This window comes from Benincasa hispida, chromosome 8 (assembly GCF_009727055.1).
Source record: "Benincasa hispida cultivar B227 chromosome 8, ASM972705v1, whole genome shotgun sequence".
Lineage (NCBI taxonomy): Eukaryota > Viridiplantae > Streptophyta > Magnoliopsida > Cucurbitales > Cucurbitaceae > Benincasa > Benincasa hispida.
Window position 1 is genome coordinate 39,794,757 of NC_052356.1, and position 25,668 is coordinate 39,820,424.

Genomic DNA, 25,668 nt, shown 5'->3' on the forward strand with positions numbered 1-25,668 from the left:
TATACCCCCAAATTTCTTCTTTTATTATCTACTAGGTTTAAAAAACCAAGTCAAATTTTGAGAACTAAAAAAAAGTAGCTTTCTAAAATTTGTTTTTGTTTTTGGAATTTGACTAATAATTCAACCATTGTACTTAAGAAAGATGCAAATCCTTACAAGAAATATGGGTTAAATAAGTTTAATTTTCAAAAACAAAAATTAAATGAATACCAAACGGGACCTAAATAATTACCAAATCAAACCTAAATTATTAAAAAATAAACTTCACAAACTAAATTAAATAATAAACCCAAATATATTATTTTTCAACACGATTTTATTAGGGCGGAATGTTGATTTGTTCAATTAACTAAATGGTCGATTTGCACTAACAATTGATAGTTTGGCCGTGCGGTCTAAGGCTCGAGATTTAGGTTCTGGTCCGTAAAAGCGTGGGTTCAAATTCCACAGTTGTTAGTTTTTTTTTTCTTTTTTAGAATTGCGGCTCCAAATATTTGTCAGTGTTTGAAGTTTAAGACAAAATTTAAAGAAAGATGTTTGATTTGGTGAAGCATTTATCGAAACATTCTTCTTTTGTGCTCTTGGTTTTACCCCCACATGGTTTCATTGAATATTTTTGGAGTTACCAAAGTTCAGACAGTGACAAAACCAATGAGATTTGAAAGAGACAACCAAACCAAAATTCATTGTTAATTTCTCCTTCCTTCTTTTAATAGCTTCTCACAACTCCCCCATCCTTGCCTCTTCAATGACACTTTTTTTTTTTTTTTTTTACAACTTATACTAGAAACTACTCTGTCGCAGCTAGCTAGCCATGGCAGTAGATGGCCGAAGAGCGGCAAACAGAAGTCTTGAGACCCTTATCGACATCGACAAGAAGGCTGTGGCTGCAAGAGCAGCAGCGCCACTGCCGCAGCTGCAAAAGACGGTACCAGGACAAGGCTTGGAATTCAATAACTTGTCATATAGTGTCTTAAAGAAGTATAAAAAAGATGGAGTTTGGATCAAAAGAGAAGCTTATCTTTTGAATGACATCTCAGGACAGGCAATGAGAGGCGAGATCATGGCTATCTTGGGGCCAAGTGGTGCCGGGAAATCTACATTTCTCGATGCCTTGGCTGGTCGGATGGCGAAAGGAAGCCTCGAGGGATCGGTTAGGATCGATGGAAAGCCAGTGACTGCAAGTTACATGAAGATGGTTTCATCTTATGTTATGCAAGATGATCAACTCTTCCCAATGTTAACTGTGTTTGAGACCTTCATGTTTTCAGCTGAGATTAGGCTTCCATCCTCTATTTCCAGGGAGGAGAAGAAGAATAGAGTTTATGAGCTCATTGACCAACTAGGTTTACAGGTACGCACTGCTTTCCTACCTACAACCTTCCTATTATGTGATATTTGAGTAAAGAAAGAGTACATGAATATGAATAGACTAAGATCATATTTAGTGACGGGGATCCTTAGTATGTATAAATTAAGAAAAAGAATCCATAGATACTATCTATACGTAGTTTATATTTTGGTGACTAAATCGTAGAAATCTAAAGTAAGACGTATTTAGCTTGGAGCAATCCAATGTTGATTGACCTCTTAGAATTTTTCTAAGAAGTATATGCATGAGGATAAAATCTATTCAAACGACGTACCTACCTTTTTGGTGGCTAAATCATAGAATTTCAGAGTTAAGCATGTTTGGGTAGCTAAATCCTAGAACTTTTAAGTTAAGTGCGTTTAGCTTGGAGCAATATAACGCTTTGTGCTGGCTTGAAGCAATACAACGTTATGTAATCTCCTAAAATTTTTTTAGAAAGTATGTGACTGAGGGTAATACATACTGAAAAGACACATGTTGATTTGTGGGGCCAGTTAGCACTTCACAAGAAGCAAATACTTTTAAAGTAATGTGACCAAGTTGTAGGAGAATGTTGGGACAATGTTCACAAATAGTGCATACTTGTATTTTTCTTGAATAATCTCTAAAACCTTGAATACATACTTTTTTTTTTCATTTAAATGAGCTAACCCTAGAAAATAAATAAGACCACATTATATATGGGTCAGTCTTGAGAAGATCTCCAATTAATGAAAATAATATTCTCTGCAAAAATAAGAAAGCATCCTAGGAAATCTTCAGTACATGCTTTAACAAATAAAGAGAAAATCTGCCAGCAAAATCTGCACGATATGAAACAACATGTTACAAAACATGTTGTGTAATAAAATCAGCTAATCATATTGCAGTAGCATATAGAACTTCAAAGTTAAAGTGTGTTTGTGGGGACAGTCATCACTATCACAAGCAATACAAGACTTGTAAAGTAACGTGGCCAAGTCATTCTCGAATCTAAATTTCAAATCCTAATTTGAATTCTACCCACTAACTCTTCACTAACCAATAACTTTGTTTTTTTCCGCTTTGTAGAGTGCAATGCATACTTATATAGGTGATGAAGGGAGAAGAGGAGTTTCAGGAGGTGAACGAAGAAGGGTGTCGATAGGAATCGACATCATTCATAAACCATCTCTCTTATTTTTGGATGAGCCAACCTCAGGCCTTGATTCAACTAGTGCTTTCAGTGTAGTAGAGAAAGTAAAAGAGATTGCTCGAAATGGTAGTATTGTCTTAATGACCATTCATCAACCTTCTTACAGAATTCAACTGTTGCTTGATCGCATAACTGTTCTTGCTAGGTACAACACTTGGTTACCCTTTTGGATAGAAGTATGAGAATTAAGAAAATCACGAAACTTTTCAACTGAAATTGAAATTCCTAGTTTTGGTTGTTTTGTTTTGTTGATAATATTGTTTGAAGGGTTGAATCTTGGTTAATGATTCAAATGTGATTACAGGGGAAAACTGATATATGTTGGAAGTCCACTAAACCTTTCTGCTCATCTTTCCGGATTTGGAAGGCCGGTACCGGATAGCGAAAACGGCATTGAATATCTATTGGATGTGATCAAGGAATATGATGAATCAAACGTCGGGTTGGAACCTCTTGTTGTATACCAACGCCATGGCATCAAACCTGATCAAACTGCAAAGACTCCCGTTCCAAAAACGCCTCGAACTCCATATAAAAAGACCACAGGACCAGGACCAAAGTTCCTAAACCTTCGCAGTCAAGCATTCTCCATGACCTCAGGACCAAACTCAAGCCAGTTTGACTCTGCATATGCATATGAAGACAATGAGGATGATGATTTTGATAGATCTCTTGAACGTAAATCTACCAAAACTTCAGTGAGTAATCGTAATGGCGTTCATAATCCTCGTTTAGCTTCTGAATTTTACAAAGATTTGTCTGTTTGGGTGTATAATGGTGTTAAAGGAACTCCTCATCGACACCCGTCATGGACTCCGGCGAGAACGCCGGGACAAACACCAGCAAAAACTCCTATTTCTGGAGTTAGAAGTGGAATAGTTTCAAGCCAAATTCCATCATCTCATGCAAAAATACCTTCGGTCTTCAGCATGTCAATGGATTCTCATTTTCCTTCTTTCCAAGACTTTGACATTGAGGAAGTTCTCGACGAGACAGACCATGGTCCTAAATATGCAAATCCTTGGCTTCGTGAGGTCATTGTGCTTTCATGGCGAACAACGCTCAACGTGATCCGCACCCCAGAATTGTTTCTGTCTAGGGAGATTGTTTTGACAGTAATGGCATTGATTCTCTCCTCCATGTTCAAAAACCTTAGTCATGCTTCCTTTAGAGACATCAACAGGCTTCTCAACTTCTACATCTTTGCAGTTTGTCTTGTTTTCTTTTCATCAAACGACGCTGTCCCGACATTCATTCAAGAAAGGTTCATCTTCATTAGAGAGACTTCTCACAATGCATATCGAGCATCATCCTATGTCATTTCATCTCTCATTGTTTATCTCCCATTTTTTGCCATTCAAGGCTTCACATTTGCTGCCATAACACAATTCTGGCTTCACTTGAAAGGCAACCTCTTCTTCTTCTGGATCACACTCTTTGCCTCACTCATTACAACAAACTCATACGTTATGCTTGTGAGTGCGCTCGTACCAAGTTATATCACAGGCTATGCCGTAGTTATCGCCACCACAGCCATTTTCTTCCTCACTTGTGGGTTCTTCTTGAAACGAACTCAAATACCAGTATATTGGAGGTGGCTCCATTACATCTCTGCAATAAAGTATCCATTTGAATCATTGTTGATCAATGAGTTCAAAGGTAAAAGATGCTATCAAGGAAATCCCAATGATCTTTCACCTGGTCCTATGGGAGATGTAAGGTTTAGCAGGTTGCATAATGTTTCTACCGATTTGCAACCTGGCTGCTTGCTAATCGGAGAAGACGTTCTGTTTTCGATGGACATTAATATGGAACATATATGGTACGACATTGTGATTCTACTAGCTTGGGGAGTGCTTTACCGGTTGTTCTTCTATGTGGTTCTAAGATTTTACTCCAAGAATGAGAGAAAATGAAGAATGTACTGTCTTCCATCTCTCTCTTAAATCTTTTGAATGGAAATAAGTTGAAGGTAGCAAAATCACTTTTCAGAGGCTGATCCAAGAAACAGAAGACAAAACAAGTAACTTTGAGCACAACAATGAAGTCTGTTTTCTCAAATTCAACACAAGTGGAAGGTTTTTTAGGGTGTTTCAACTATTGAGAATGTTTCAACTCTGTCTTTTCCCATATTCTGTTAGTACTTCAAATTTTACGCTAATCATACTCCCTTCAGATCTACATGTTAGATTGATAACTTTTTTGTTCTCACCTTTCAAGAAATAGAGAATCAACCAAAACTAAAAACGTGAAGCATGTTTTATTTTGGCATGTAGAAAACAGTCGAACAAAACAGCTATAATCATTTTATCAGTTGTTCTTTAAGAACTTCCCCTATTTCCCAAAAAGAGGATTCCAGATATAGAAAGGGAGAAATTTTGGTGATCCTCTGAAATAATGGGGGAAAGAAGAAGATAATGTTGAAAAGGTTTAAATGTCACATCAAACATAATAATTCAATCGCAACAGATTGCTCTTCATTGTCTTGAGTAAAAACAATATCTGTTAGAATGGGAAAGAAAATAGAAATAAATATCAGTAAATTGTCCATGCTCTACCTCCATGTTTGGTTGAATGTTCTTTTCTTGTGGGGTTTCTCACTTCTGTCTATATTAAATTATTCCTTCTTTGAATTTTAAAATAACATGTGAACACTAAAAAAAATAGTCTTGAAGAGAGAGAGAGAGAGAGAGAGAGATCATAAAGAACACTGCAAAATGTTCTCAGCAAGCATGTGATGAGTGGGTCCAAAACAAATGAAAATTTTCTGGTTGATTCTCTATCATGTTTTCAAGTTGAGGAAAGACACAGCAGAATCATTCAGAATAGTGTTTTTTTGGCATAATTTTTCAAAGGGGAAAAAATGATCTTTCAAGTATTTTGATACAATACAAAATATCATCCCATTGTTTCTCTGGGTATAAATAAAAGCTATATTTTACATAAATACGGAGCAGCTAAGATACATACTGTTCTTTGCTTTTCAATTGAACAAAAGAAAAATATTAAAAAAAAAAACTAAACTAAACTAAAACCAAGAATCAATCTAAGCTAACAGATTGACAAAATTTGCTTTGGATGATTATATCTAAACTTCTCTAACATGATGGACACCGGTTTTTGATGAGTCCAAAGATTGGCACTGGCCCTTGACCAAATATCAGGCCATCAGGTCCAATGTTGACGATGAGCAGTCTGATGTTTTCTTTGCAACACTGTAGGGGCAAGTGTTTATCCTAAAAACGACATAAGAAAGAACGTGTTATGAAATTGAAATACGAAAGAATGTGTTATGAAATCACAAATAAAGAAAGTGAGAAAAAGTATACAATAAAGGTTGACACAAAGATTTACAAAGTTTACTAACAGTTAGCTATATCCATGAATACAAGGTGGGAGTAGGTTCGCAAAATTCCGAGTCGGAACAAAAGTACTACACAATCATAGTAAAAGAACCAGGCTGAGAACTTACCGTTCTTTGCGCTTCTCTAAAAACCGAGCCAAGGATGCCTTTCGAGCCTGAGGTACAGCTGCAGGGAGGAGGCGACGAGACGGATTTGAGCATTTTTGTTGTTAAAAGTCGTCACTTTTGAAAATATATGGACTAGAGTAGAGTGAAAATGGCTTTATACCTGCAGGTATGAATGTTGGGGGAATCGGGGAAATCGGTGCAACGGAACTGGCATCCATGGGAGGTTCGGAATGGTTAGGATGAGATGACACTGAGGTTTGTATAGGTTTAGCAGCAGTAGGTAGCTCAGTGTTACTACAAGATCCTACTCCTGCATTATGACCCTTAGAATGTGGATTTGAAAGACCAAGGAGTGGCATTCCATGGAAACTTTCACCAGTGAATGATGCCTTCACTTGACCTGTTGAAAGTATGTTGTTTAGCGTTTGCGGCAGCCCATTACTGCCAGCCAGAAGCATGATAGCCTGAGCCTGAACAAAAACAACAATAAACTGAGAATTGTTTCTTCCCCAAATGGTCAGGAAGGCAAAAAGAAAACTAGAGTTTCTAAAAAAACAGATACCTTCTCAGGAGAGATGTCATTATAAACATATACGGACCCTGCGTAGAAGATCGTCAGCTGTGCCATCGAACCCGGAGGTTTTGAAGCATTCCTAGAAAGAAAAGGTAAGCTAAGCATCAATTTTCAAGACAGTTTTTGCCAATGAAATCTATCTTAGTTCTATCTCTGAAAGCCCAGTACCTTAACTCGGTGGTACCGACCACAGAGCTCGTGAAAGGAACCGAAATGGAGGTTGCAATTGGAACCCCACCAAATGGCTGCAAGTTAACATTGGAACCAACCACAGGTTGGCCAGAAGGAACCAAATGGGATTGAAATATTGGGACGTTAAAAGCCACTGGAACTGCATTGCTTGGTGGTTGGTTTGAAATCGGAAACATCTTCACATCTTGTGAACAATCCACCGGAAGCGCCTTGGCATTTTGGAAAGGGTAAACTGTCATTGCATACTGGTTTCCAGCCTTCTTATCTGAGGCTACATTCTTCTACACACAAAAGAGAAACCCAACAACGCAAAATCAATGAATCATCACTAGGCCATTTCTTCTTGTCCATTAATTACATCAAAACATTGAGCATCATCAATCAAGGAGAAAAGTGAAGAAAGTGAAACCTGAATTACAGAAGAATATGGCCTATGGGAAGGATTTGGAGTGTCTGATGAGACAAGTGGGTCAACAATAATTTTCCTTTGCTTCTCATCTTGAGAAGCCTTGAAAGACAGCAATTGGGGAACAGCAGAAACCTTGTTTGAGAATGACCACTGCATACTTGAACCACTCACCATTGCTGCCAAATCAAACAAACCCCAAATCAAATTTCATTCCTTAATGCATTTTAAGTTCAAAAGACCATCACTGGGAGCTTATTCAACTTAACTAAGTCCACAACATATGTTTTAACCAGTTGGATCTGTTATTATAAATAATCTTGAAGAATAAGAAGAATAAGAAGAATTTAAGTTTAAATATTATTTTGATCCCCATATTTTTATCTTTGGTTCATTTTAGTCTCTGTAATTTCAAAATGTTCATTTTGATCAATATACTTTCAACTTTAGTCTTCGTACTTTCAAAATGTTCATTTTTGTCCTTATATTTGAACTTTGGTAAGTTCAAATTTGTTCTTATAATTTTAAAACGTGACTATTTTGGTCTATACATTTCATTTTTAAGAGATCAAAATGATAATTCTTTTTAAGTTTAAGTACCAAATTAAACTGAAGTTGAAAGTATAAAAATCAAAATAATCCTTTTGAAAATATAGAACCAAAGTTGACAGTACAAAAACAAAAATATACTAAAACCAAAAGTATTACTTAAACCAAAAATCTAAGAACTTAAAAAAGAAAAAAAAATTGCATATAATTGTATCATCATTATTATACGAAATGGCCATATGGACGTGAGATTTAAAAAACAAAAACAAATGAATAAATAAAGTTTTAGGTTTGGTATTAAAAAAATAAGTAAAGTGTTTACCACGGGTTTGAAGTATTTAATTGTTAATATGGACAGTGCAGATATCCAGCTGTATCATTATATTTATTTATTTATTAATCTAATAGCGCACTCAAAGTGCCACATCATTATTATTTTACTTTTATTGATAATGAATTAAAAGTTTAAAGTTAAGTTAATATCTTCACGCGCAAGTTTAAATTAAAGTAGAATAAAAAAACCCTAGGACGCGTTTCGCATTCGACAATGAAAGGAGAAACGAGTATATAAACTTTTTGCTTAAATATTTTATTCTTTAATTAATTAATTAAAATAAAATATCATTGTTTTTAAAATTCACATTTTTCCAAGTCTATTTTTTTTATTGTATTTAAATACTTTTCAAATTTTATATTTCACAAAAAAACAAAAATAAAAATCCATGGACTTGAAAACACTATTCTCGGAATCTGCAATGTACCAGCCCCATAACCATTTGGTTTTATCCATTTTTAAACATATATTTAAAATCTAAGTCAAAGTTCACTTTTATTTCTTTTTTTTTAAAAAAAAAATACTTATAACCACTCCTTGAATTTATTGTCTCTATCAAATTTAATTGTTTGATTAAGAAATTATTAAAAAAAAAATACCCATATGATTAAAAAAAATTAAAGGATATATTTGAAATAATTAGAAAAAAATGTTTTTATAAAAAATCATTTTTATTTAAATTCTTTAGATAAAAAATTGAAAATACCCTTATTTTCAAAATCTAAACACCCAACACAACACTAGTTCGGTAACGATTTTATTTTTTAGTTTTTTATTCATGATATTTAGCTTGTTTTTACTTATATTCTATATTATATTTTCACATTAAACAAGTTTTTAAAAAGTTATTCTTTTTCTTTTTAAAATTTCAGAAAATGAATGATAAAAATTTATAAATGAAAGTAGTATTCTTTTGTTTTTCTGTTTTAGAATTAGGTGGAATTTGAAGTTCAAAAAATTATATAGAGTAAAGACATGGAACTCAAAACTCCTCTAAAAACAGAAAACCAAAAATAAAATCTCTATATGAAAATTAGAAAATGAAAATTTCGAATATGGAAAAAGTACAAGAAGTACAAAACTAATAATTTTTAAATAAATATATTTATTTAAAAAATGATTAATTTTAATTTAATATAAAATATATTTTGCCCCAGAAACTTTATGTGTGTCAGTTCTTTTTTGTACCTCAAATTTACATTTCAATACAGCGTGCCAAACGTGGTTTTCTTTCTTACACTTACTCTCATAAATTTTCTTCCCCAAATTTTCTGTTTGTTTCATCGGAAAATTCAAAATTCAAAATTCATTACCATAAAAAAAAAAAAAAAAAAAATCTCAGTAAACTCTACCCCTAACAGAGACATTCAAATATTCGATCATATAAAACTGCAAATTCCGCCATAGAAATCGAAGAAGAAGAAGATGAAGAAGAAGAAAGATAAACATACCTGAATTTTTAGAAGTATCTTGAAATTCTTCTTTCAAAGGCATAGCCATAGCCACATTCTTCGAGTTCAAACCTAAGAAATCCCACTCCATTTCAAAATTTCCAGAGAATTAATACTTGAACAATTTTCGAAGCGACGAGAAAAGAAGAAGAAATTAAAATAAAAATTTTCTCCTACACCATGAAAATTCGCTACACAAACAGAGGAGGAAAAGAAAGAGAGAATTTTCGCTTCTTTAATATTAAAGAGGAAAAAAAACAAAGCAAAGCGAGAGAAGCACGTCTTTTTATTTTTAAAATAATAATAATAAAATTATTTAACGTTGGTACAAAAAAATAAAGAAATAATTAATTGGGCTCGTGGTGTCGAGAAATCTCAGCCGTTCGATTGAAAAATAGATTCGGGTCATTGAGATGGGGACCATAAGGGTCGCTTTGAAAGTGGGTAAATTTGGAAAACGACCACGTGCGAGCCGTGCTATGCGATTTCACCGACACGTGGCAGTTAGTTGGATTTTCTCAAACCCGTGAGCTCAAAACGTGGATATTTATTATTATTCCATTTTTAGTTTTCCTTGTACTTTATTCCTTATATTTATTTATTACTATTATTTATATTATTATTATATATTCTATTCCACTCACTAAACAATCCAAATAAATAAATAAAGGTTTAAATCTTATTTTAAGCCTTGATTTTTTAATCTAATTCTATCGTAGTCTTTAAAATTTTAAAAACAATTATATTTAGTTCTTGAATTTTTAAAAAATATTTATTTTAGTCTCTATTATTATGATTTTATTAACCATTTGATGGAATTGAATTTAACATGTGTTGAGCAAAAATGATGGTGAAGTAAAATGTCAACAACCAAGACGTCAAAATCTTAAATACAAAATGGTTTTTGAGTTTTATAGAAAATTACTTTATCACCTAATTCAAAATTAAAACTTTACATTTTCCAGCGTGACTAATTTATTTGATTTAAAAATATAAGTCATCTCTTTATTTTATTTAAGAGTTAAGTAAATTTAAATAGTAAAAACAAAATAAACACCTTAAAATTCAAAAAGACGTTTTTAAAGTTTAAGAACTAAAATAAAACAAGTTTCAAAATTCCACGACCAAAATAAGGTTTTAAACCATAAAAATATAAACACCCTTTCTATACGCTCACGTTAATATTTTAATATTCTCCCTCCACCTTTAAAATATTCTTTTCCATGTCAATTTGCGCTAAATTTTAATTTCAATTGCTTTAAACCACATTTAGATATTCTCTTTTCTTCTCTTTAATCTTTTTTCTTAAAATAAAGTCCTCCGTACTCTACCAACTATTTATATAAACTATTGAAAATATATTGTGAACTTGGTTTCAATAATAATCTTAAATTTTAAAAAGTTGTAATATTATTATAGATTTTTCTAAAACTTTTTTAAAATCCTTTTATATTAACAACATAATCAAAACCAAAAGCAAAATAATTAGAGCAGTTTTACCTAAAATAGACAATATTATAGTAACGTTATAAAAATATATTGAATATTGATAAAAATATATTTTAAGTTAGGTTAAAAATGATCAAGAAGATGACCCTCCATTCTTTTTTTTTTCCTCCTCTTTTTTTATGTCTGATATAAATGTTATTGACTCAACCCTCATTTGTATTCAATAGTTTGTCCAATTTTATCCCAATTCCTCTTTAAAACTAATATAAACCCTTATTGCCATAAATTTGTATACATATATATTTCTCCAAATGGTTAAGGGGGGGTTAGTCCTAGGTAAGGTCTAAGTCCAATACATTCTTAGAGTACACATAGGGGCTCGAGAATCTCTAAATAAAAAGTCAAAGTCTTATGTATTGTGTTGATCAACCAAGTTGAGTTTATTCCCCATCACCAAAGGTGTAATATTCAAGTTGAACTCAGTGATTGAAAGCCTGCAATCTCTGGAGCTATACTTATGTTGGCGTCATCAGTATGACACATGTCCCAAGTAGATATCAGATGATGAACTCTATAAATAATCTCTTTCCACCACCTTAGAGGATAAGCAATATTCTAAGTGATTAGCTAAATTAAACACTTCTTGTACTAACTATGATATCATTGTGTGTTTGATTCGACACGAGTTTTCTTACAAGTCCATTTAGACGCACTCGCAAGCGCAAAGAGGCTCAAGAACGAGACGAGATCTATGTGTCAACACAAACTATCAATGTTTTCTATTCCTTCAAAAATAGAAATGTATTTTGAGTGATACAGGGTTCCACCATTTTTAAAACAGAATTATTGAGTACATCTCAGTCTAAATCACAATCTATCACAAGATAAATATATTTTTTTAATTTTTTTTTTCTATGTGATTGGATGGAATGGAGCTCCACCTCAAGTATTACCCTTTTTAACTTATTAGCTCCGCATTGTTTTCTAAATTTTCAAAAAAAAAAAAAAATCAAGATGTGAAAATTTTAATTTTTCAAAATAAATGGTGTTTGGTTGTCGCATATTCATGTTTACTCTTTGATATTTAAGTTTGAGGTTTTTCTTAAAAGAAAAGTAAAGCATTCAATAATTACAAAATGAATGAGTTCATAATTCAACCTATTTAAGTTTTGAGCTTATCTTAATTAATTGTTAGATTAATTCAACTACAAAAATTAGCTTCCAATTTGTCTTATATTCCTTGCCATTTTACGTTGATTTCAACTAATATCAAGGACAAAATGCCACTAAGCCTTTTCAAACTAATAATTATTGGATTTATTATATATATACATATAGTTTTACATTTTTCCCTTCAATAAAACTTTTTTAGAACGACGGTGAAATTTTGAAAATTATTTTAGTTAAAAATATAATTTTCACCAACTTTCAGAAAAATTTTTGTCAATATATTATAAGGGAGGGAACTTCGAATATATTCTTAAAAGGAAAAAAAATCTAAATTGTAAAATAAGTTAGTCATTCATGTTATCAATGAGACAGTCAAACATGGCTTTAAGTTTGGCCAATGAGATTTACTATCGTGTTGATAATAAATATATATTATATGAACATATCTTATTTAATTCTAAACCTAAGCCATTGAAAGTTATGTTTGGATGATAACCTATTCAAGTTGTTGTATTGATTATTTTTGGGTCCATTTGGATTGATTTTTGAAGTGTTTATAAAAAAAAATTCACTTATAAACACTTAATTAAATATTTAAAAAGTCAATTCACACACACCCTTGTTTCAAAATATTTATCTCGTAGAGCTCAGAAAAACGATTCCAGTGCATCTTAAATCGTTTGAATCAAAATTTAAATGAAAAATATACGAGTAAAAGAAGATTGGAAGTAAAATTCGATGTGATTGATGATGTGACAAACATGGATCAATCGAAAGTTGACACATGTAAGATTGTTAATAGATGAGAGAGAAAGAAGAAAGAAGGGATCACACACAATCTAATAAAGTTATGACATGTGGCATCTCTAAGTCATAAATAATTTGAATTTCATCTCACTTTAAAAAAAAAAAATAATAAATAAATAAAACATGATTCTCCCAAAAACCTCATTCCCATTTTTTTCATTCTTAAATCAATCAACTTCCTTTTCTCCCTCCATTTATTCTCCATCATTTTAAACAAACTTGCCAATTAGGAATCTTATCTATAGAAGCTTTTATTCAAATTATAATATACAAATGGGTCAAATTTAAATAAAATGATAAGTTAGATAGATGTCTTGAATCAAATTAAATTTGCATATAATTAAAATTTTACTCCAAATTGAATCAACTATGGATGATACTCATTTGCGATCTTTTGTTTGATGTCCACGCTCTTCAAATGAGGTGGTGCACCATCTTGCGCAAACTACAGCTTTCTTTAGGAATTGGGAGGTTTTATTTTGTTAATGCCTCTTCCTCTCCCCCCGAGGATGTTGGTAGGGTTCTTTGTAGTTTGTCGGATTGGATTTCCTTAAGCACTTTGTGAGGAGGTTTGTTGATTGGTTTGGTGGTCCAATACATTATTATTTCAAAAAAAAAAAACTATGAGATGGTGGATCAATCCTCCAACCTTTAAGTTGAAAGATCACGTCAATTATCACTAAGTTAAACTCACTTTTACGAAATAAAAAATAATTAATTTACAATTTGGTTTTTTTAGTGAAAATTTTATTGACTTCTAAGATGGTCCGGAAGGAATGGGGGCTAAAGACAACATCAAAATTTCCACATCAGTGACGATATCGATAACATTTTGTATTATAAGACCATTGTGGTCTACCCACCTCTCAAGTATAAGGATCTTTGTATATATTTTATTATTATCTTATATGTTTTCTCTTCTACAACAATGAGTTCTACTATGATATAGAGTTATAAATAGATAGTTCGCAGTTTATCTTACAAATTACTCTAAAAAATTTACATACTTTCACTTCAAATTAAGCACCACACCAATGGTTGCTTAATATTACACGAAGATAATCTGAATCAAACCCATAAAGAAAATGTTGAACTCCTTGAATCTGTTTGTTGGTGCTTTGAACAACCTAGTACGGGGGTCTCGCTGAAAACATTCTCTCAAATAATATTGTTCTCCTTCTACCCGTGGACGTTAGCTAACACACTGTTAGTGAACCACGTATATCTGTATGTCAATTTTTCTTATCTCTACATTTTTTTTTTGTGTTCTTTAATTGTCGATTGTGCAACAGAAAACAAAAAAATAATCATAAGAAGAAAAAAAATACTAAAAGAATGATATATACCAAGTTAGTGATAATCTTGAGACACGTTAGAGGGCACAACTTCAAGGGCAAACCCAACAACTACTACACTAAATAAGTTATGTTGGTTATCAACAGTTAAATTATACATATGATATATAAATATGTTGTAGTGTGTCTTCTTTTAGTCTTTGTGTGATCACGTGCCGACATGGTATTCTCAATTCCACTAGTTCGACATATTTGTTTTATTTGACTACACAAGTTAAACCTAATTTTTAGCACATTATGAATTTATAAATAATTTCCATTAATTTTAATATTACTTTAATAAACCTTAACTCCCATTTTCTCAAACTTGAAATTACGAAATTTGCCACAACAATTCTTTTAACTAAAAATAAAATAGCTTTTATCTAAGCCTTCATTAGCATTTTGAGGGTTGGGTGTGCTAATTTAAATTCTTTTAAAAAAATAATAATAAATTTTAGGTTCAATGCTCAGATTCCCCTTTAGTACTGATTCAAATTTCAATTGGATTATTCTATGGTATTGAAATTACATAAAATAAAGTAAAAATCAATCCGTGAACAAAAATCAATTAGTGGGACCCAACTTAGGCAATAGTATTACCATATTTGAGTTCAAAAATTAACATTCAGAAATTGTTTAGAGTGCTGAGTTGAGATAAGATATTTTGAGTTCATATGTCTATAGAATTTATATATATGTGTTTCGAATACATAGTTATTTGGTCTGAGCTCATATGTCTGTATTTAGGATGTATATATCTGACTATTGATACAGATTTTTGAATTCTAAATAATATGCATTTATGGTTACTATTTTTATTTTGAAACTTTTTTATTCAATAATTCTACCCATTTTTGTTTTAATACAATATGGATAGCAATTTTTTCTTTTAATTTTTAAAACTTTTCATTCTTTCTTTCTTTTTTGGGCAATAAACGACAATTAACCTATTACATTTCCTGTAGAAATATGGTTAAATAAAATGAGAAACTATAGTGAAATCAAAATTTTTTATTCTAACTAATTTTTCTCCATAAATTTCATTATTATCTTTTATTTTTCTTCTTCTTCCTATTGTTGCTCTATATTTTTACTACGTCGTGAATTTTTTTAGTTAAATCTCCACCATCATTGTAACAGCAAATGAAATGTCACCACATTTCTTCAACAGTTTCACTTTCATTTCCTCTAAATTTGGAAGATCATCAAAGAACAAATCTCTATTTTTCATTAATTCATGCTGGAAAATATTCTAGAAAAAAAAAATTCATTTTACAGTTTTTTGTTGTTATATGTTATATACTTTTCAACTACATACATACTTTTTGTCTAAATATTCTTAACATTCATTTGATATGTGAATTCAATGCAGTTAATGTAGACAAAATAATATTTTTTTTCATATAATCAACAACCTTACAACATACTTTAATAGCCATCAGTTTTATAGTAGTCGGAAGTGGTTGTTGAAACTGATTATCGAATATGATCTTTGCTGGATTTTGTAGTCAGAGGTGGTTGTCGGAGCCTAAAGTTGGTCACATGAAGGTGTATTGGAGTTAGTTGTCAAAGTTTATCATCGGAGGTGGTTTTCGAATCTCGGAGTTGGTCGGGCAAAAGTAGTCGTCAAAGTTGATCATTAAAGATGATTTTCACTGGAGATTATAGTTGAAGATGACTATCGAAGCCCAAAGTTAACCGTTTGAAGGTGGTATTAGAGTTGGTTGTCGGAGTTTGTCGTCGAAGGTGGTTATCAAAACCTCAAGTTGGTCGTCGGAGTTGCTCGCTCAAAGGTGATCATCAAAGGTGGTTTTCATCAAAGTTTGTAGTCGGAGGTGGTTGTCGGAGCCTACAAAGGTGATTGTCGAAGTTGGTCATCAGAGTTTATTGCCAGAGCCAATTGGTCGTCAGAGTTGGTAGCGTGAAGGTGATTGTTAGAGTTGGGTCAACGGTGGTGGTTGTCGAAGGCCAGAATTGGTTGTCAGAGTTGGTCGTCGAAGTTGTCATCAAAGGTGGTTATCGGAGTTCGAATTTCATCATCGAAATTGTCATCAGAGATGATTGTTGCAGCTCGAAGTTGTCAACGAAAATGGTTGTCGGAGCCCGAAGTTAGTCGTCGAAGTTATCATCGGAAGTGGTTTTCGGAGTCCGAAGTTAGTTCTCAGAGTGTGACAATGGCCGATGGGTGGAGCCATTGAAAACATAAGAATAAGGGAGAGTTTGGGAGAGTTTGGGTGAGTTGGGGTGAGTTGGTAAAATATACCAACTCAACTCCACCAATATTTAAAGTTGGTGGGCCATATACCAACTCAACTTAACTCATGTTGTTGAGCTAAACACCCCCTTAGCTTCTTAGGTCAGGTCGGGTCATGTTTCATGAGTCCGACCAAGATTCACGTCGGATTGTTATTGTTTGGGTTTATTAAATTTAATCTAAATTTATAAACTTTTCAATGATTTGAAAATTTTAAAATTTAATCATCTATTATAAATATTATAAAAATAAATAGCTGTCCATTGTTTAGTGTTCTAAAAGTCATGTGTCAATCTTCATATTGTTCTTGTGTCTTGTAGTTATTCATGCTTGGTCCATGTAAGACAACATCCTACTTGTCATTTTGTTTATAAATAGTGACATTTGGTGGATCTTAAAATCACACACATTGGTGAGAAATATACTTCAAATTTCTACTAAATTTCATATTATTAAATTTTCATAATTTTAATTGTTTTATTTTATTATTATATTATATTATATATTATTATATTATATTTTCTCCATATCTATTGTGCTCCGTCGTGCTCCTCAATTTCAACACGTTATCAGCATGAGCTCCTGTTGCTTCCATCGTTGAATATTAGTCCTAAAGGTAGGTCAATTTTTTTTCTCTTTATTATAATTAATAATTTAAATGTTATTTTCATATTTAGTATATATTGAATTTCTAATATAGATACAATATTGTGTGATAGTGTTGCCATGAAAAACCTTACAAAATTAGAATTTGCAGCCTTGACAATAATGACAATAATTATTTGTTATGGGTGCTCGATGTCGAAATTCACCTAGATGCTATGAACTTGGGAGAAATAATTAAAGAAGAAAATACGACATCCAGTCAGGACAAAGAAAAAACTATGATTTTTCTTCGTTATCATCTCAACGAGGGATTAAAAATTGAATATCTTACAATAAAAAATGATCCATGTATCTTGTAAAAAAATTTGAACGAAAGGTATGATCATAAAAAAAACAGTTATTCTTCCTAAAACTCGTTATGAGTGGATGCATTTAAGGCTACAAGATTTTAAATCAGTAAGTGATTACAACTCCACATTTTTAAAATCAGTTCAAAATTGTTGTTATACGAAGAGAAAATTACTAATTTTGATATGTTAGAGAAGATATTTGCTACATTTCATGTCTCGAATATGCAACTGCAGTAGCAATAAATATTGAGAGAAAAGTTTAAAACAATATTTTGAACTAGTTTTCATGTCTTCTCGTGGTCGAACAAAATAATGAGTTATTGATGAAGAACCACGAATCATGACCAACTGGAACTACATTCCCTGAAATGAATGATGTGAATGTTAATTGTTGAGACCATGGCAGAGGAAGAGAAAATAATTATTATTTTTGTGGTAGTAATTTCAAAAGAATCACACAAAATGATAATCACAAAGGAAAAGCTCCGCAAGATAAAAGTTCAAAGAGTGTTGAAAATAAATGCTTCCAATGTGAAATGACTAGGCATTGGTCACGTATCTGTCATATGTCAAAACACTTAGTTGATCTCTATCAAGCCTCCCTGAAGAAAAAAGAGAAAAATGTGGAAGCAAATTTTGTATACTAGAGTAGTGACAATATTTAACCCACCTATATGACAAATTTGGATGTGGTGGACTTCTTTGAATCTCCCGAAGAGAAGATTGGCACGGTTGATGGAATTTCAAGTGTTTCTTTTGACTTTGAGAATATCTAGACTTGATGTTGTTGTTTTCTTTTATCTATCTTCATATATTTTTAATAACTTTTGTAGATTTTAAGCGTTGTTTTTTTTTATTGTAATTATTTTCTTTTAATTAAGAAACATGGATCATTTTCATATGTTGGTGATTAAAAAATGAGTAAAGAAGATCTATGTCTAGCAGACAGTGCACCTACACACACAATACTTACAAATAAAAAATATTTTTCCAAATTGGTAATGCTGAAAGAAAAAGTAAATATAATATCAGGTTCTGCAAACTTGATTGAAGATTTTGGAAAAACAAATATTATTTTATCTAGAGGAACAAAATTTACAATTGACAATGCATTGTTCTCTAGCCAATCAAAGAGAAAAATCTTTTAAGTTTTAAAGATATACGTTGTAATGGTTATCATATTGAGAATCATAGTAAGAATAATGTCGAATATCCATATATTATCTCTGCTTTCTCAAATGAATAACATATATTCGAAAGATTTCTTATCTTCTAGATTGTATTATACTCATATACGTGTAATTGAAATATATGCAACAATGAACATGAAGTTCCAGATATATTTGCTATTTGGCATGATAGATTGGGTCATATAAGGTCTATAATGATAAGAAGAATTATTGAGAATTCAAGTGAACACCCGTTGAAGAGCCAAAAGATTCTTCAATCTAATGAGTTATCATGTGATGCTTGCTCTCAAGGAAAATTAATAATTAGACCATCACAAACTAAAGTGGGAACTGAATCACCTGCATTTTTAAAACGAATTCATGGTGATATATATGGACTTATTAACCCACCAAGTGGATCATTTAGATATTATATGGTATTAATAGATGCATCCAGTAGATGATCACACGTGTGCTTATTATCAAGTAGAAATCTTGCATTTGCAAGGTTACTTGCTCAAATAAATAAGTTAAGAGCACAATTTTATGGTTATACAATTAATATCAATCGTCTTGATAATGTTGGTAAATTTACATTCCAAACTTTTGATAATTATTGTATGTCAATTGGGTTGAACATTTTGTAGCTCATGTTCATACACAAAATGGTTTAGTAGAATCATTTATAAAACGTTTGCAATTAATTGCAAGACCATTACTTATGAGAGCTAAACATCCTTCATCTGTATAGAGGCATGCTATTTTGCATGCACCGTCACTTGTACAAATTAGACTAGTAGCTTTTCATAAGTACTCGCCATTACAATTAGCTTATGGCCATGAGCCAAATATTTTCCATCTGAAAATTTTTAGATGTGCAGTATATGTTCCAATTGCTCCATCACAACGCACTAAGATGGGTTCTCAAAAGAGGTTAGAAATATTTGTTGGATATGATTCCTCATCAATTATTAAATATCTTTAACCTTTGATGGATGATGTATTTACTGCACGATTTGCTAATTGTCATTTTAGTAAGACAAATTTTTCAACATTAGGGGGAAGAATTAAGAAATTAAAAAAATAAATTACATGGAATGCATCGTTATTCTCTCATTTAAGTTCATAAAATAATTCATTTACAAAATGTAGCAAATCAATTACCAGATGCATTTATAGATACAAAGAAATTAACTAAGTCACATATACCAGTTACAAATATTCGATTAAAAATTGATATCCCAACATAACAAGTTGTCACTAGTGAGTCTAGAACACCTCGGAAGCGTGGTAGACTAGTGGATTCCAAAGATAAAAATTCTCGAAAATAAAAAATAATTAATAATAAAAAAGACTTGGTTGAGAATGTAAATACCCATGAAAAATCCTCGACATGACTAGTGAGGAAGGTGAAATACCTAAAGATAATAATGAGATTTCAATAAACTATGTCATGACATGAAAATGATAGAATCGAACAAATGTAGTTATTGACAATATTTTTGTGTATAATGTTGTTCTTGATATTATATCTCAAAATGAGGATCCTGAACCAAAATCTGTTTAAGAATATCGACATAGAAAAGATTGAATTTAGTGAAAGAAGCAACCGAGGTAGAATTAAACTCACTTTCAAAATGGCAAGTTTTTGGACCAGTAGTTTGAACACCAGGAGTGTCAAACCTGTGGGATACAAATGGGTATTTGTGAGAAAAAGAAATAAAAATAATGAGGTCATAAGATACAAAACAAGACTAGTTACACAAGGTTTTTCACAAAGACCTGGTATTGATTATGAGAAGACATATTTTCCAGTTGTGGATGCAATTACACTAAGATATTTAATTGGTCTGACTGTGTATGAAAGTATAGATATGCATCTTATGGACGTACTCACAATATATTTATATAGATCTCTTGATAATGATATTTATATGAGAATCCCAGAAGGATTTAAGGTACCTGAAACATATACATCAAATTCCCGAGAATTGTATTCAATAAAGTTACATAGATCACTATATGGATTGAAACAATTAGAACGAATGTGTACAATCACCTAAGTGGATATTTATTGAAAGAAAGATATCAAAATAATTCAATATGTCCGTGTGTTTTTATAAAGAAATCATAATTAGAATTTGTTATTATAACGGTATATGTTGATGACTTGAATATAATTAAAGCTTTTGAAGAACTTTCAAAGGCAATAGAATATCTTAAGCAATAATTTGAGATGAAAGATCTCAGAAAAACAAAAATTTTCTTTGGTTTGCAAATTGTATATTTAGCAAATGAAATATTTATTCATTAGTCAACTTATACAGAAAAATTTTGAAAATATTTTATATTGACAAAGCGCATCCATCAAATATTCCAATAGAAGTTCGTTAATTGGATATAAAGAAAGATATATTTCGACCTCGAGATGATAATGAAAAACTTCTTGGTCCTGAAGTACCATATCTTAGTGAAATTGGTGCACTAATATATCTTGCTAATAATACAAGAAAGATATTGCATTTTTAGTAAAGATATTGCATTTTCAGTAAATTTATTAGTTAGATATAGTTCTCCTCCTACAAAAAGACATTGGAACTTAATTAATCATATACTCTGTTATCTCCAAGGAACAATCGATATGGGTTTGTTTTATTCAAATAAATCAAATTTTGACCTTGTTGGTTATGTGAAATCTGGATATTTGTCTGATCCACACAAAGCTAAATCTCAAACAGGTTATCTGTTAGGAACTACTATATCATGGTGATCGGTGAAATATACCATAACAGCCACTTCATCAAATCATGCTGAAATTCTTACAATTCACGAGGCTAGTCGAGAATGTGTATGGCTAAGATCAATGGCCAGCACATTCATGGAACATGTGGCTTGTCTTCTAATAAAAATCTTCCAACAATATTATATGAAGACAACACAGCTTGCATAGCCCAAATCAAAGAAAGATATATTAAAATAGATAGAACAAAGCATATTTCATTGAAGTTTTTCTACACTCATGATCGTGAAGAAAATAACGACATCACTATATAACAAATTTATTTGGTTTTTTCCCATTGGATCTTAAGTGATGTTTTCACGAGGAGAGTAAATATATTGTATTCTTTTAGAAGTATATATTATTTTTAGGAGTATATATTATATGAAATATATATTCTTTTTCTTTCACTACGGTTTTTTTCCATTGGGTTTTTCCTAGTTAGGTTTTAACAATGCATATTTCATATATATATATATATGGGTATCTAAGGGGGAGTATTATAAATATTATAAAAGCCATATGTCAATCTTCATATTGTCTATGTGCCTTATAGTTATTCATGTTTGATATTCATGTAAGATCACATTCTATTTGCCACTTTGCCTATAAATAGTGGCATTTGGTGGATCCTAAAATCACATGCATTGGTGAGAAATACACTTCAAATTTTACTAAAATTTCATAATTTTAATTATTTTATTTTATTATTATATTTATTTATTTATATATTATTATATTATATTTTTTCCATATTCATTGTGCTTCATTGTGCTCCTCAATTTCACAACATCTTCGTAATTTTTTAAGTTAGAATTTTTAAATTATGCTTTAATTTTATAATTGTTTCCATAATTTGGTAAAATCTTCTAAAAAATTATAGAAACTACATAAAAGCTAACATTTAACATTTTTTTTAAATTATAGAAATTAAATTTGTCCAAATCGAGAAAATGTATAGATTTAAAAAAAAAAAAAAAAAAAGATCACATCAAACGTTTGAGTCCCCATCAAAATATTGATTGAAGGCGTCCTTTTCATTACACATTTTGAAATTAAAATGTGCAACTTGGCTTTTATGTGGGACATTTTTTTGTCTCTACATTTCTCACCACATCTCCGTGGATTCTATTTATGGATAATATCCCATACATATTCTCAAATTTTATGCAACTTGTTGCTCAGTTTTGAGAATGATTATTTTGTTACTATTGATCACTTGGGTTATCTTATATTAAATACAAATTTTCCAAAATCAAATTTAAGTATAAATTTGATTAGAATTTTCTGATGAGTACCAAGGTTGTACATAAAATTTTTATGGTAACTAATTAATATTGGTCACTTAATGATTTTTACACTTTCATCGATTTTCTATTGAATGCTTAAACTAATAAAATTAAAGATTTTCTATAGACAAATGAAATGACAGACAATGTTAGAAATGCATTGAAGATGAAGGTTGATATGCGTTGAACATGGAATTGGATATGTGTGGATGATGAAAGCGCAGTACAAGTTTAGCAAGCTTGACTTAAGTAACTAACAACTGGTCGATGAATGTAGGGTTGAGAAGATTCATCATTATTCGCTCGAGTTTATATATAAGGATCAATTCATGTCTTTAACTTAACAAAGTAAAGTTGCCACTTCTCAATGTTTAAGCCATGTTAATTTTATTTCTAAGATGCATGCTTAAATTAAATAAACAAAAGGGTTTCTTTATTTCTAAAGGCATTACTTTCCTTGTTTAATGATTTCCACAGCCACTTACTATCTCAAGTAGTTAGCTATTTGTATATGAACCGATTGATCAAATGGATTTAGATAATAGAATTGTATACACATTAAACAAGATGATCTTCCACTTATGCAAAACTCATTACAATGTTGATTTATTCTTCTCAACCCATTAAAGGCTTAATTATTCATTGTGGGAAAAGGCAAGCACATGGATGAATAAGAAATGATAAAGCGCATGATTTATATTAACAGTAAAATACAAACACTACATCAATCTCTTAATATAAATTTGAAAGAGAACATAAAAATGGATAAAAGAAATTTGATTGGAGAAATGAAGGTGTCAAGCCACCCGTCATAGTTTCCCTCTTCCTTTGGCTATCAAGATTTCTCACATATGTCCAAAGTTATTTGTTGGACTATGATGAAAATTTATTTGTTACTGAAAAATATAAAATTGTTGAAGGAAAAATAAAGTAGACTAACAAGAGTGTTGGTCAATTTCAAAGCAATATTTTTTCCATCTTCTCTGATTCTTAGCTGATTTTTTAATGTCATTAATAAAGAGTTTTCAATTTTAGGGTAGGTTCTACTCGATTTATCGGCTTTTAGTAGAAATAAGATTTATTTACCATCCCTTGATGGAGTATTCTTATTCGCAAAATTTACCGCTAGTATTTGGTTTTTTTTTTATTTCTTATCGGCCTCGAGCACGGTTTATTTTCATATACGTCCTACTTCGAGAGTATAGTTTGTGATTTCCATGATGGTGGTGACTCAATCTAGAATGATTTAGGGTTTTTTTTTGTAAAATATTTTAAATATATATATATAAACAAGCATCTATCATAAGAGCAACATATAAATTTGGCCTTGTGGTGGAAAGCCTTTTCTAATGGTAACTAAAACAAAAACTTAAACAAGAATGTAAATTGATCCAGTTATTCAAGTTTAAAGTTGAAATTGATGAAAAAATTAGAGTTAAAATTAATACAATGGAAAAAATTGAGTTAAAAGGTCGAAATTTTTTATCTTTTTTCAAATAGTGTAAAATTTATATTATGATTTTTTTTCTAATATTTGAATATGAGGTTGAATTTTGATTATATAATTATTACAAAAAAAAGAATAAACTTCTTGTTATTTTCTTTTTTAAAAAAAAAAAACTTAATCATATTATACTCCTTAGGTAAATGATTGCTTCAAATTTCAAAGGTTAATTTGTTTATAATAGTTTCCGATATGAACTCACATGGACAACATGCCATATGGGTGGGTACCCATCAAGAAGAATAATTATCGAGTCGATCTTAAGACTCGAAAGCTTGGTATATATCACCATTAGAATTTCGTCACCATGTTTGTGACAAGGATACCACCTCAGCATCTTCAGCACAAGAAGGGGTCCAATATGGAGCCACCGTGGCCACTCTCTCTCCCCAAACGGTTTATGGTATAACCAACAATTGCTTGATAACCTGCAGACCAGCAAAATGACAGAAGTGGTTATTTTAGCGATTCCCTTTATTTTGTCGTTTCTGATATCCAAATTGATGTATATATTCCTTATTCATTCTGTAAAGAATACTATAAGAAGTGTTGAAGAAAACACTAAAAAATTAAATACAAAACAAGGAGGAAGAAGAGTCTTTACCTTCCTTGTGAAAGCATCAAGTCTGCTACCATCTTTTTCAGTCTGTCATCTACCTTCTTCTTCTTCTTCTTATTTCAGCAAAAGTCTGACTTGGTATCAGAGCTTCAGTCCACTTTTTATCAAACTTTTGATAAGTAAATTGATCCAAGATGGCAAATCCCCCAGCTATTCCTCAGCCTACCTTTCTAGGCATCATTAACAATGGTAACATATCCACCTTTGAACTAACTACTAAACCAGGTGACATCCATTAAGATGGATAGGTCCAACTTTCTCTCTAGCAAAACCTAGCATGGCCAATACTTAGAAGCTATCGTTTGGAAGGCTTCCTTACTGAAGGAAACACCTACCCAAGTCGATTTATTGTAAGACAAACGAATGAAAACTCAAGAGAAAGCTCCAGTGCTGATCCAACCCCTGCAACATCAGTAGGAGTTGAGCTGTAGCCTAATCCAGCCTATGAAGCATGAATAGCAGTCGACCAACTACTCTTGGGTTGGCTCTACAACTCTATGACCCAAGAAATTGCTACTCGAGTATTGAGACACCAAACATCAAGAGAACTGTAGAAAGACGTCAAAGACCTGGTTAGAGTTCAATCTAGAGTTAAAACGGATTATCTAAAGAAAATGTTCCAACAAACTCGCAAGGCAGCCCTGAAGATGAGTGAGTATTTAACTGTGATGAAGAAATATGCTAATAGTCTTGCTCTTGCAGGTTCACCAGTGACTCTTTCTGACCTTATATCTCAAGTGTTGGCTAGTCTGGATGAGGAGTACAATTCGGTCGTGGTGGCAGTGCAAACCAAGGGCACAACAAGTGGTCT

At 31.5% G+C, this 25,668-nt stretch overlaps 2 protein-coding genes across 3 annotated transcripts; one reads left to right on the forward strand and one right to left on the reverse strand.

Annotated features, from left to right (window-relative positions):
* The first annotated feature begins 344 nt into the window (after positions 1 to 344).
* On the forward strand, positions 345 to 5,068 carry LOC120083547 (ABC transporter G family member STR-like). The gene is made up of 3 exons (XM_039039345.1): positions 345 to 1,354; positions 2,423 to 2,691; positions 2,851 to 5,068. The coding sequence occupies exons 1-3, from the start codon at positions 815 to 817 to the stop codon at positions 4,460 to 4,462; spliced, it is 2,421 nt and encodes an 806-aa protein (XP_038895273.1). The 5' UTR covers positions 345 to 814; the 3' UTR covers positions 4,463 to 5,068.
* A 294-nt stretch (positions 5,069 to 5,362) lies between these two features.
* On the reverse strand, positions 5,363 to 9,798 carry LOC120082399 (protein TIFY 6B-like). Of its 2 annotated transcripts, none has more exons than XM_039037562.1 (7): positions 9,525 to 9,798; positions 7,194 to 7,369; positions 6,761 to 7,062; positions 6,581 to 6,671; positions 6,179 to 6,488; positions 6,019 to 6,076; positions 5,363 to 5,782 (listed from the first exon to the last, which is right to left on the reverse strand). In XM_039037562.1, exons 1-7 carry the CDS (start codon positions 9,613 to 9,615, stop codon positions 5,707 to 5,709), a joined length of 1,104 nt encoding a protein of 367 aa, XP_038893490.1. In that variant the 5' UTR covers positions 9,616 to 9,798; the 3' UTR covers positions 5,363 to 5,706. The 2 variants fall into 2 exon arrangements, with proteins under 2 accessions (XP_038893490.1, XP_038893489.1); XM_039037561.1 differs by having other exon boundaries at positions 6,761 to 7,065; positions 9,525 to 9,797.
* Positions 9,799 to 25,668: the final 15,870 nt, after the last annotated feature.

Coding starts and splice junctions, on each gene's coding strand:
- LOC120082399 (XM_039037561.1), bottom strand. CDS start 9,615: ATGGAGTGGGATTTCTTAGGTTTGAACTCGAAGAATGTGGCTATGGCT. Junction 6,489..6,580: donor ATGACATCTCTCCTGAGAAG/GTATCTGTTTTT, acceptor GTTTTTGTTCAG/GCTCAGGCTATCATGCTTCT. Junction 6,077..6,178: donor CCCAACATTCATACCTGCAG/GTATAAAGCCAT, acceptor TCCTCCCTGCAG/CTGTACCTCAGGCTCGAAAG.
- LOC120083547 (XM_039039345.1), top strand. CDS start 815: ATGGCAGTAGATGGCCGAAGAGCGGCAAACAGAAGTCTTGAGACCCTT. Junction 1,355..2,422: donor TTGACCAACTAGGTTTACAG/GTACGCACTGCT, acceptor TCCGCTTTGTAG/AGTGCAATGCATACTTATAT. Junction 2,692..2,850: donor CGCATAACTGTTCTTGCTAG/GTACAACACTTG, acceptor ATGTGATTACAG/GGGAAAACTGATATATGTTG.